Source organism: Sphaeramia orbicularis, chromosome 11 (assembly GCF_902148855.1).
Source record: "Sphaeramia orbicularis chromosome 11, fSphaOr1.1, whole genome shotgun sequence".
NCBI lineage: Eukaryota > Metazoa > Chordata > Actinopteri > Kurtiformes > Apogonidae > Sphaeramia > Sphaeramia orbicularis.
The window spans coordinates 30757471-30771497 of record NC_043967.1 but is presented as its reverse complement, the minus strand read 5'-3'; the positions used below and the strand labels follow the sequence as shown (position 1 = coordinate 30771497).

The following is a 14027-nucleotide window of genomic DNA, read 5'->3' as shown; positions in this document are numbered from 1 at the left end:
ACAGAAAAATACAAATCAATGCTGAACTAAGAGAGGAAGATAAATCAAACAAAGCTTCTTCCAGGTTGACACACAATTAGACACACAAAATAGTCCTCTCTGAAAACAGCAGAAGGAGAAACGTAAATTCTATCGGTTGCATTGCTGCCTTGTTTCTGTCTTCAAAACAAATTACAATAAGAATTGAACTTCCGTGCTCCAAGAACTGCTTTCACTTCTTCATAAATGATGGGTTTAGGACTGAATATAATATAACCGGCTTAAAGTTGGATGTGTTTGTGCAGAGCTCAGTGGAACTGTTAATCTCATTTCAAAGGAAGCTCTATTAATTTGTGGCATTTGAAGTTTATACATTTATACATCAGCTAACAGTGGTGTTGTGCACTGATTTCCAGGTAGAGAACTAACCCAACATATTTTCAGTACCTCACTTCTGCTTCTCTACAGTAGTAACCGTGTATAGTACTGCTGTACTGTGTCGTATTTTTGTGCTTTTGCATTTTTTGTGATGAGCATCGAGAGCAGAAGAGGCTGTAGGCTAGACTACAACTATGCCTCTCATTAATGTCAATAAACACATCATTTATCTACAGTTGATTTAGTCACATAATGTTGTTTTTAATGCTGTAATGGCATTTCATACAGATTTGACCAATTTCCTGTGAACAGTTTGTGCAGTGTTGATAAATGCAACCTCTGCCACTTTTGGACACATTTAAGTTTTACTGTTGGTGTTTATATTAAAATAATGCTACAAAACCAACCTGGCATGACTTTCCCTGCGGTGTCAACATAATAGCCTCACTCTACACTCTAGCTGTTGTTTACGCTCCTAATGCTAAATGCTACGCTATTTGTCAGTTTTGTTGCTAAGCTAGGTTGTGTTTCAACTGTAAAAAGACTCCAACACAATCTTAGTGTGAGCACACAAGCACGCACCAGTCATATACGTTAAAATTTAACTGTACAACACTTTTGATCCTGTTTGTTTGCATTTACTATACATGTAAGTGTGTTTCCCCAGTTGTTATCCAAGCTCTTATCTGAATCTTATCTCCTCTGGTCCTTGTAGCTTTCAAAAGAAAGTGCAGTGTGTGTATTAGTGTATGGTAGGAGCACGGGCAGCTTCAACAGATGCAGTTCATTGATTTGGTGACTTTGGCCACATTAAACAGCCATTAAACAGCCACAGGGCGGCTATGGCTCAGGAGAGAACGGGTCATCTGCTCTGTCCTAGTCATGTGCCGCTGTGTCCTTGGCCAAGACCCATCTTACCTCCAGTGTCAGTCCTACTGGTGTGTGAAGGCGTGTGAACGTTCGGTGGTGGTCAGAGGGGTCACACTTCTGTCACCCTGCCTCAGGGCAGCTGTTGCATCCCAGCAGGAAGGTCCTGCGTTTGATTCCAACACCAGGAAACTTTCTGTGAGGAGTTTGCATGCTCTCCTTTGTGTGGGTTATCTCCGGCTTCTTCTCACCATCCAAAGACATCCACTAGTTTGTCTCTTTATGTCTAGGTCGTTATTACCTCCACCAAGGAGGTTAGATTTTTGCCGGCGTTGGTTTGTCTGTCTATTTGTCTGTCTGTGTGCAAGATAACTCAAAAAGCTATGGATGGATTTGGATGAAAATTTCAGGAAATGTTGATACTGGCACAAGGAACAAATGATGAAATTTTGGGGGTGAACGGGGTGGGGCTGATGTACCTTGGAGGAGGTCTGCGCTCTCAGTGCTTTTCTAGTTTTAGTTTAATTTATAAGTTTATTGTATCGTGGACAATCCCAATAAATTAACTGTATCAATAACAGTAAAAAGGGGCAGTTTTAGCTAACATGGCTAATATCCTGCTGTGTTCCCCGGCCTGATGACAATAGGGACCCTAAAAAAACAGTATATTACTGATATATACTGATATATTACTGATTACTCATTGAAAATGAAAATCAGTTCTCAACTAACTTACCTGGTTGAAGAAAAAGAATAAAAAATAAAATGTAGCTTACCACCCCCAGAGTGAGAATGTGTGAGTGAATGAATAATAGATCACTAATGTAAAGTGCTTTGGGTGCCTTGAAAAGCACTATAGAAATCCATTATTATTATTATTATAACTTGTGTAAGACAGAGGCCATGGAAGCACCTGGGGAGGTTGGAAGGTCTCCTCAGGTTAAACACACATAGCAATTCCTTATGCTAATTCGTCTACACCCAATGGTCGTCTCCTTAATCCACCTGTGTATTTAAATTTCTGTTCAACCCAACAAAAAAAACAAACAAACAAAAATCCAAGTCCTATTCTCCCGACTGCAAGGCGACAGTGAGCTGCATCTTCTTCTGCAGTACAGTACATCCCCCAGAGGGATTACGCCGTCTCTGTCACACATCCACTGAGTCTTTGACAACAGTCATGCTCCCACACATCTCTCATATTGGCCGGGGCTCGGCTTGATGCTGAAAGTAGTGACAGCATTATCAGGAGAAAGCCTGCAGAGAGAGGGAGAGTCGGAACGAGACGGAAAAGAGCACAACCTCAGCGGGGGATTTCAAAGACCTCTTGCGGTTCGCAGCTGGACGAGCAGCTCTGCCCCGGCAACTGCAGGCCTGTCAGGAAATCTACCAGGAAAAACAGAGTAAACAGCCATCATATCGTAAACAAAAGCACCGAACCAGGGGAGGCATTGAAATTCAACAACACCACATGTTTGGATAGCTGGCTAAATGGCCTCCGAGCTACTGTAAAACCTAAGTTATGTAGCTCGAGCATAATTGAAACATGGATAAAAGATGTTCAATTGTCTTTTTAGTTTGACAAATATCAGGTGATGGACTGATTTTATTTCTGGTATAACTGCTCTGCATTTTATCTTAATTTAACCCTTTATCGGACAAGTTACTAGTTGTGGTAATTTCCGCGCACATTACAAAACAGTGACAGCAATAGTTTCAGTAAGGACAGTGGGTCAACAATCTCAGGTCCAATGTGGTCTACAGGGTCTGTAAGGTCCACCTCTGCATGAACAGTGAGTGTACCTGCTTTGTTAGGTACCATGAAGTAATGGTACTAATGTAAGGAATGATGTTCAAAGGGAGAATGTGGATGTGGACAGGGGTCTGGATCAGCACTTTTTTTTAAAAATTATTTTTATTCTATTGGTTTATTTAGTAGGGATCATGCATATTTATGAACATTGCATAAAAAATACACTCATGTAAATACGCCAGAATTAGTAAAAATTACTACTTTTTATCTGTGCTCCTTAGGCAGGAGACAGAACAAGACATGAAATAGCCAACACTGATACAGCATCCGTTCTCTATAAATTAAAAAATTAAAAAAAAAATACACATAATGATGACATAGACATCATCAAAACAAACAAATAAACAAAAAACAAATAGACATAGGATGATCACAGGGGCATCAGCCTGTTCATTCACCTCTATACTTACATCCAATTTAACAGAGAAAGTGTAAGGGTGATGAAATGTACGTCAATTAAAAGTGAGTACGTCTCTGGTTTTCTAGGAGCTACTGTTTTAAGGGAGTTAAAAAAAAAAAAAAGAAGGGAGTTTTAAAAGTGTCGTATGTTGGACACTCTCTTATTGGGAGGGGCAAGCTATTCCAGAGTTAACTCCTACTACTGACAGTATGTTTTGTCCAAAAGTGGTGCATCTGAATGGTATCACACAGTCCCCATTTACTTATGTTGTTGTAATCTTCTAAAAGTGATGTTCTGATGTTCTGAAATACATTTTCTTTTCACCTTACATGTGTTTTTTTTTTTTCGTTTGCATTTTTTATATATGGTTCTTGGATTATTTAATTTTTTGCCACTTATGGGTAAGGAACCAAATATGATAACTAAATTAACCTTGATTTTCTACATGACTGTCATTTTGTTTTCATTTCATAAAAGTAATAAAGTCTTCTTATGACCTCCAATAACACACTAAGATTTCAATTTTCAATTCTGAGTCCCCTATGAAGGGTTAAGACTTGTGATTCATAGTCTTTCATTGTATTTCCTTTCTGTAACAAAATCTATCTTTTTGCCACAACAGGGGAGTGCAGCTTCTCCACTGCAGGGGTTTACGACGGCGCTGTGTACAGCCGCATCTTTCAGATCCTTTACCGAAATGAGGAGATAGCTGTGAATGACTGCATGATCTTCAAGGTCCACCTTCTATTGGACGGAGAAAGAGTGAGTCATTCTGGTGACATTTTCTGCACACTCTCTGCCAAAACAAAACAATGAACAGGAGAGGATAAGCAGTGGTATTTGGCTGCCTGCGTTGAGTCGACACCTGTTACACTGCTGTAATGCACATAGTAGGTAATCACAGGAAAAACCGCTGTATATTATTTTTGTTCCATAGCTGCAGCTTGGGGCTGCGCCTTTATAGATTCATCGTAATAAAATTCCCTTGATTTATGTGTCATTGTCATGCTCTGTTTCCTCCTACACATGTCTCCACCAACATTCACAACGAAGCTTCCTTTTCATAACAGAGGCATTTAAGCTATTTAATTATAGCAGAAATCTAGCGCAACTATCTATAGAAGAAGAAAAATCATTATACTGAATAATAGAATAGTATCACGGCATCATGGATCATATGTTGTGCCCTGAAATTCTGGTGCTGTACCATTTTTCTGGTAGACTTTGTCAGTATCACTCATTACATGCAGCATTTTTTCAGTTTTACCAGAGAGCAAAGTTCCACTTGATATAAAAAAGAATCCTCAGGGCAGTGGCTCCCAACCTTTTTTTTAAAAAAAATTTTAAAAACATTTTAATGTCACAAATTTCTAGTGACCTTAGACATTCAGAACGGAGACAGTTTTCTCTCAGAGGTGTCTTTGTGGGGCGAAGAAATCTTTCCATTCTCTGTTCGGTCCAGTTTTCTGTCTGCAACCGTGTCTGGACAGGTTGAAGCGTAGTAACACATGTGGTCACATGATCGGGTCAATCAACATATACCCTCTCTGATATAATATCCTGCATTTTATTTGAACTTGGTTTCTATAGGAAAAGTGTGTGATGTTTTAACTATAATGAAATATAAATTGAATCATTAAAAATAATTTATGATTTATTTATCTGCACATAATAAAAACAGCAAAAGAAAAGCAACATTCAAACAAGTAACAAGATTGTGCAGGAGAGGTTAGAAGCCAAAAAAAAAAAGGCATATATGAATACCTCCCCCGAAATGAACAATACACAAAAAAATAATTAAAAATGCAATATAACTGAAATAAGAAACTAAAGTAAAAATAATAAAAATGTAATCCACTTTACAAATCATCAAATACAAATCAGATGATATATATAGCCTTACATTTTTTTATGAATTAAAGTCCTTTTCAGATGCTTTTTAAACAATGATAAAGTAGATGCTGATTGAAGTTCAGGTCTTAGATTATTCCACAGATTTGGTCCACAATATTTCAGAGAATACTGATAGACAGAAGTTCGGCAGTATGGAAGATAAAATTTTCTTGGATATCGTTTTTATTAGTAATTTTAAAAAAAAAAAAAAAAAGTATCAATTACAACAAATTTCAGGCAACCCCATTTGAATTCCAACCCCAAGGTTGAAAAACCCTGCCTTAGGGTATCTTCAAAGCAGAATAGTTAGCAAACCATATTATGTTGACATGTCCAATGTTTATTTAGCCTACTCTAATGGTCCCTGAGTCTTTTGGTGTTTTACCCACCTATAAAAATCAATCAGTTCTTTGCTACATTTGGAATATTTTCACCACTTTACTGTTCCTGGAGACAGCGCTGTCCAGTGTGGGATTGAATCCACGATCCTCTTTAAAGCCGCAAGATTCCTTCGATAAAAAATGTAATTTTACCTCACATAACACAGCTTGTTATAGAGCGGATAAATAAAATGACAAAAAAATGTCTTTATCTAAGACTCTTGAGACCCAGCAGTGCATATTTGTAAGAATGCTGTCCACTGCAAAGGACGTTACATAAAAAAGGTAAAAAATGTATCTGAAAGTTTCCAATCAAGACAATTATTTAATATGAAAAAGCCAAAACTTTTATTTTTCTGGGTCTCAGGAGGATATAACAGTTTCAGTTCCCTACTAGAAAGGTCTGAATATAATTTAGTCTTACTTTTTTCTGTGTTTCTTTCTTTATTATCTATCGAAAATGATGAATTTTCTACAATATCTATCTATCTATCTATCTATCTATCTATCTATCTATCTATCTATCTATCTATCTATCTATCTATCTATCTATCTATCTATCTATCTATCTATCTATCTATCTATCTATCTATCTATCTATCTATCTATCTAAGAACGTCGTACAACTGCACTCATGGACTAACCCTTTAAACTATAATGTGGAGACAATTGGACTTCTCTTTTTCAGGAAATACTTAGTCCACACTCAACAGATACGTGAATACTGAAATTTAATTCTAAGAAGAACAAGATGAGATAAAAGGATGTTAGCATGAGTATTATGCTGTTTGGAACCCAGACATTTTGGCAGGTAGTTTCTTCCTTTTAAATCCACAGCAGACCTTCCAACAGAATCACCGCTAAAGCAAATCTGTGCTACTGATTGAACCCGTACTGACAGGCCAGAGGCAAAGGCACCTTGATAGTGTCTCGGTCTTCCTACGTGCCTCTTGTTTTACAGGATAACTTCATTTTTTAACTTTTAAAGCTTTAAGCCAGTGGTTTTGGACCGCCAAAGCATACCTCTACAGTTCCCACAAGAGCTACCGCTGGCATGATGAGCAGAGATGATAAAACCTATAATCTTTCCTCTTAATTAAACTTGTATTGAACCAAGTAGACTTCAAAAGAATTCTGTCCATAGATATAAAAGTAGCCAGAGACTTATTTAGTTCGACCTCTGCTGCCTCTTGGAATGAATGTGCTTTTATTGGCAGGTGAATGTAAATTGCCTGTGCCCCGGTCGGCCCGTGCTCAGTTCAAATGATCAGGCGTGTAAACCTGCTGGACAGTTATTGATGTACTGTCCTTTATGGTTTCACAGTGGGCGTGACCCAGAAAAATCCACTCTGTTCTGTTTTTGTTGTTGGGAGTTACCAGAGCTCAAATGGATCAGTGATGACAGCATGAAGACGGACCCAGGACCCGGGGGCTAGAGATGTGGGAGAGTTAAGATGGTCCTGCCTGGAGCTAATCATCCACATGATAGCCATAGCCCAGACGATACCCTGCACCATCACTCAGCCACTCTGACATGTACTCTTAGAAGTAAGGGTTTCAAAAGGGTTCTTATAGAATGTGCTTCAGAGGATCTTTCAAGGGTTCTTTGTAAGACTACCAGTTCAGTTAAGATCCACTTTCATCCAAAGAACCTGTCATGGAAGATTTTTGTTTGAAAGGTTCTTGAAAAAATTGGTGTTGAAAGATTCACAACTCAAATTTTAACTATTTATTCTATTTTTAGATGCAGCGTCAGTCAGTTACGGTGGCCCAGAGGTGCAACAGCCCAAAAACTTATCCACTATAAGAAAAAAAAGGGAACAGGCCAAAAAATGATCCACTATAAGAAAAAAAAGAGAACAGCCTAAAAAAATTAATGTGAATAATCTGAACAACCATGTGCAACCAGAAATTTCTCAAGAAAAATAAGTGTAATTTCAACAATGTTATGTCTCCGCTTATCATTAACAGAACTCACAGGGAATCTACTAATGCACAAAACATTTAGTAACAGGCGTAATATTGTTAAAATTGTACTTATTTTACTTAAAACATTTTAAGGTTCATATTCATGTAGATTTTTTGCTTTTTATACATTATTGTGAAAGGATAGTTTGTAAATATAAACATTTTCATCATACAATTTCCCTTTTTAGTTTACCGGTCGATAGGCTGTAAGCTATTGTCGTCATGCAGCCTCCAGCATCGGCTTCAGTGTCTGTTGTCGTCATCTGTCATCATTGTCTGTTGTCGTCTGTTGTCTGTCATCTGTCATCCGTTACAAAACTTTCAATCGTCTTCTTCTCCGAAACTACAATTCTGATTGACTTCAAACTTGGTATACAGGTTCTTCATGATGATGTCAACAAAAGTTAGTGAAATTATTTTGATCCGGCTCTGATTCTGGATTTGGTGCGACTTTGAAAAATTCCCCATTATAAGAGATAGGAAGTGCCAGTAAGGTACAGGGCCATTGGTCCAATTTTTTTTTTTTTTTGTTACATTAAACCAAGAAGAAAATTTGGACTTGGATTTTTAGAATTTGCAAATTCATCCCGCAGGCAGAACTGGACCCTTTGGTGGGCCAGTTTTGGCCCAAGGGCCATATATTTGACACGAGGAACCAACATGGACTCTCCTAACCCCGACCGTGGTTCTCATCAGCACCTTTATATCTCAGAGTATAGCCCACAGCTCAGAGATCCCTGGCGTACAAAGAACATGGATATTCTGTGTCACGTGACTGTGGTGGAGTCCTAATTTTAGAAGATTCATTAAATGACATTCATGGTGAGGTGTGGCGACAGAGGAGCTTAAAGACAGATCAGATTTCAGCCGTTCGCTCTCCCGAAGGCCTCCCACTCATTAACCTTCCAGAGATTATCTGCTGCTCACAGCTACAGATAGTACCGGCCAAAAATAGCCCTTCATTTCCCATGTGTACACCTGAATGTTCGCTTAATCAATCACAGTATCAACACTGGACAGAACTGCTAAGGTCTGTGTTTACTGTATCTGTGTGTGCATGTTTTAGACCAATGTGACGAAACAAATCCTGTGTCCAACCTTTTCATTCTAATTAGAAACATTGCACTTCCATCTTCAAAGCACTCTGTTATATCCTGTTTCTGCACTTGCCTTCATAATGCGCTCCTTGTTTATTGTGTTTTCAATTGAACTGGCCTCTTTATTTCCGTGGATGGTATATTTAATGGTACTTTGAACATGAGACGCGTTCATTTGTGTTAAACCTACGTCATGGATCACAGAGAACATAAACACTCAGTTAAAGAGAACTTTGAAGTGACTAAATCAGCATTGCAAACAACCTGGGTTACAGGTTCAGTGGTTGACAGTATTAGTCATCTGCATACATAATGTAAATGGAATATACCTGCAGGTTGGTTAGTCTTGGATTAGGTTTAACCCATAAAGACCCGGTGCTTCTTTTGTTGCAGTTCCAAAGTATTTTTTTTTCTCTACATTTGACTTTTCTTAAGTGTTTTATCATCATCCATATTATAGAAGGGAAGTGGACTCTGTTTGTTTGTGTGTTTGTGTGTGTGTCTAAGGCATCACACAAAATCCAGAAAGAGCTGACTGCTGCAGTTTGGCATATTTATGTATTTTTGATTAAGGAACAGACTTGCAAAAATGGCAAGCTGATAGGACCAATATTTTGGGATATATTATTAATTTTGGAATACAGTAGCCTTATAATCACGTTGCTATGCCCTTGACGGTTGACGGGAAGCATAATTCCATGCTGCATGATGGGAAATGGAGTTAAAAACAGGAACGATCCATTTACTAACTTCAGTCCCTAGATATCGGTATTAATATATTAATTGTCGTTGAAATTTTAAGGAATGATTTGTATAGCACAATTCATACACAGCGCAATTCACTGGGCTTTACAAAAATGGAAAAGAGACAGGTTAAAAACACACAATTACAATTAAAACATAATCAATAAAACATAACTAGAAGCACTCGGAGAGCGCAGACCTCCGCCAAGGCAGATCAGTGCCCCGGATTTGGATGAAAATTTCAGGAAATGTTGATACTGGCACAAGGAACAAATGATTACGTTTTGGTGGTGATCGGGGGTGGGGGGGCACGTGGGCTCACTGATCGGCCTTGGCGGAGGTCTGTGCTCTACAAGTACTTTTCTAGAAAAGACACCGCAGACCTGAAATTTTCATCCAAATCCGTCCATATCTTTTTGAGTTATCTTGCACACTTTTAGACAAACCAACGCCGACAAAAACATAACCTCCTTGGCGGAGGTAATAATCAGTTAAAATACAGTAAAAGTGAAGAGTGCAGATAGAATCCTTTCAGTTGTTCTTTGCACACCTGAACCAAACACCAAACAATTGTCAGTACTTATAAAATATAAACCCAAAAGTCAGCTCTCCCCAGCATAAAAACTACCATATTTAGAAGCTGTTAGGAGCCACATGCTAGTTTGTTATAATATTATCCTCTGTATTTGGTGTTTTTTCAGTGTAAATCAGGTATTTTCCTATATTTAATTCACTAATCATGTAGATCAGGAGTTACCAACGCTGGTCCTCAAGAGCTACTATCCTGCATGTTTTAGATGTATCCCTCTTCCAAAACACCTGATTCAAATGATAAGCCTATCATCAAGCTCTGCAGAAGCCTGGTAATGACTGTCAGGCTTGCTGGAAGAGGGAAACATCTAAAACATGCAGGATAGTAGCTCTTGAGAACCAGGGTTGGTGACCTCTGATGTAGATGTTTATAAAAGCTCAAATTAAAGTAAGAGCTATTAAATTAAAAACAGTAGAAGTTCAAGAAATAGTGACTTTTTTAGTAAAATATATCATTAACTGAACATAAACCAAGTGTGTCCATCCACTGTCATTGTTCCAACGCCATGGGTTTTACTGGTGAATCAATATTATAGAGCACAGGTGTCAAACATGCGGCCCGGGGGCCAAAACTGGCCCACCAAAGGTTCAAATCTGGCCCACGGGATGAATTTGTAAAGTGCAAGTTAGGTCATCAAACTCAAAAATAATATCATACTAACCTATAAATAATGACAACACCAATTTTTCCCTTTGATTTAGTGCAAAAAACATTAAATTATGAAAACGTTTACATTTACAAACTATCCTTTAACAATAAAATGTGAATAACCTGAACAAATATGAACAACCTGAAATGTCTAAAGAGAATCAAGTGGAATTTTAACAATATTTTGCCTGTTAATAAATGTTTTGTGCCTTTGTAGATCTGATCTATAATGCATATGTATAATTGATAAATCAAGGCAGAATATTGATAAAATTGTACTTATATTTCTTAACAAATTGCATTTGTTTCAGGTTATTCACATCCTTTTTGTTTGGATAGTTTGTAAATGTAAATATTGGCGTAACTGAATGTTATTTTTGGCACTAAAACAATTTGGAGTTGTCATTATTTATTGGGTATCATTATTATTTGACTGGTCCAGCCCACTTCAGATTAAATTGGGCTGAATGTGGCCCCTGAAAGAAAATGAGTTTGACACCACTGTTATAGAGGATGACAGTGTTTCCATGTTCACTATGGAGCCTCTGAACGTCCAAATGGGTCATATCTGATCACCATGAAAAGATGAATAACTGCATTTTACAATTATTTACACACATTGGTAGGATTAGTGGATCAACAGGTATTAAACAGTTTACATCAGTAGATGTTTTTGGTTGTTTGGGTCTTTATGGGTTAATATACAGGCAGGTGGTAAGATATTATAAAAAAATTTAAAGAAAGAAAAATCAGCTGATAATTTATGTTTAACACCAAAATACACAGGGCATGAGTGTAATTAAGTAACACAACAAAACGCTGGAATATTTTGTGTTTTTGCAGAAAGAAAAAAAAAAATCAGCACCAGAACTGCCTCATACCTCTTAAAGAAAGGAAAAAAAAAAACAAAAAAACACAGCTGACCTTTAAATGACAAATTACACTGTGATGACATATATCTGCGGTTCACAGAAATGTAAAACACCTATATTTTATCTGGCCAACTGGTTTTAATTTTACACATGCACCTTTGTAAGACCGGTGTCCTGATTTCAACCCCTTGAGATATGCTGTTTCCCCTCACTGTGTCACCGTGTTCCTGTTCTGTTCTGCAGGTGGAGGAGGCCCTGAGCGAGGTGGACTTTCATCTGAAGCTGGATCTTCATTTCACTGACAATGAGCAGCAGTAGGTTTCCAAACACTGCGCTGATGTGTGTGTGTTTGTGTGTGTTTAAGAGAAAAGAAAGAATACTGACCTTTTTTTTTCCCCTTGTGCAGCTTTTATGCAAGAATGAGAATGCAAAGTAGGCATGAAAAAGCCCTATTATGTCTTTTGGCTCATGGCCATCTCTTTAAGCACCTGGTCACAACTTTTGTTCCAGCCATACTCGATTACTGTGATTTGCCTGTGACAAATACAAGTACAAATGGGTAGTCTGCATTCAAACATACAGCTAAAGCACTTTATTGGGCCACTTCTGCTAGGGTGTTAGTATGTTTAAGGTGGACTGTCACTGTTTTTGACATACCTGGGTGATTATAGTACTTGTCACTGCTACACAGGACTGTCTTTGGAGTTCCCTCAACATATTATTGCATGAACATGGCTCGCTTTTACTTGGAATCTGCACAGAGAGGAATGTTAACTGTCATATACTCATCATACCAACAGTGATGAAGACAACAATCATCAAATGTAGTCGCTTTTCCACTGACCCTCAAATTGCACGACTATAACTTGCGCATAAAAAGGTACCTAACGACAATTTCAGGTATAATGCAATTGGTATATCATGCAAAACTGCAATGGAAAGACCTTTTTCTGCAACTAGAGTCACGTGAATTTAAAAAAAAAAACAAACAAACAAAAAAAAAACAGAAGTTGATGGATGTTACAACAACCAAAGAAGAGTTTTAAAAGAAACATGGCATGGTATGTGTGGACACACCAGGAAACCGAATCATTTTTGAATTTAGTAAAGGATAGAGGGGTAATATATAATAATAATGAATATATCTGTAAATCAACACCATATTAACGTTTGTCGCCATGTTTATGGAGTGACTTCCCCTGTCGCGATAATAAATAAATAAATCATTGCATTTGTGATTTAATGGAAAAACCAACATTACGCACTTCTGTTTTTTCGACATTTAGTAAATATCAGTAAAGTTTTGCGCAGATGTCCAATGGAAAAGCGACTAGTGATGAAGACAACAATCATCAAAAGTGACATGATACACTAAAAATAATCTCTCACCACAGAATGTTATATGCTATCTAAGTATTGCCGTCTAAAAATGTTTCTTTTGCCTCAAATATTATTAAATTTGAGCCTTTTATAACACACTCATCCCACTCTTCTTGCATGTCTATAACAGGTCTGATATTATTCTAGTAGCTTATCCTGTACAGATGAACAGAAACAATTTATTATGATATTATGTTTGGTATTTGTGACCCTGGGATCTCTCCAGGTTAACCCTATAACGCCAAACGTATCATATTGGATACATGAGTTTTGAAGTCCTCTACATGATCAGTGTGATTTTTTTTTTCTTGAAAAACCTGATATATACAATTAGATACATGCAATACACGGATAATGCACTAGGGGGGAGGAATTCATTCACCAGAGGTCTTTCCAGTGACACTACAAGACTGTTATTAATGAGGAAGGAGGCAGAACTTTGCCAGTTTTGAAAAGGAATTACCAGTTTGTTACAGAGGTCTGTGTTATATTATGGTTTTATTTGTTCAAAAATAATAATATTTGAGCACTGAGACCTGATGTATCAAATATGATACAAAATTGAAACTCCGACATGGAAATTGATATTTGAAAAAAAAATTGGGGGGTTGTTCAGAAGGACCAATAAAGGCTCCAGTTTCAAAGAACTGGAATTTTCTGTCAATGATTTAATGGTTCAGGCTTTACAGGGTCAAGAACCACTGCTTTATATGACTGGGATCTATAATCTGTAGGATTAGGATGAAAAGGCGACACCACAGTGCATCGTTTTGCATATTTTTGTAACATTTTCTCTTTTTATTTCATTTCTCAGGCTGGCGGAGATCGCAACCGTCCCGTTGATCAGCAGTCGGACCCTCAGCCTCCACTTCCACCCACGGAGAGGCCTCCACCACCACGTCCCCGTCATGTTCGACTACTTCCACCTGTCCGTCATATCCGTGTCCGTCCACGCCTCACTGGTTGCCTTACATCAGCCGCTAATCAGGTAGACTTCAAACATTTACACTTACCGG

General features: G+C 37.8%; 1 protein-coding gene across 1 annotated transcript in view; it reads left to right on the top strand.

Moving 5' to 3' along the window:
- fam135b (family with sequence similarity 135 member B) overlaps window positions 1–14027 on the top strand; it is a 107850-nt gene that overhangs the window by 43300 nt on the left and 50523 nt on the right. The window contains exons 4-6 of the mRNA XM_030147328.1: window positions 4060–4199; window positions 11875–11945; window positions 13826–13999. Coding sequence (XP_030003188.1) covers window positions 4060–4199; window positions 11875–11945; window positions 13826–13999 — 385 coding nt within the window. The remainder of the gene's footprint in view (window positions 1–4059; window positions 4200–11874; window positions 11946–13825; window positions 14000–14027) is intronic.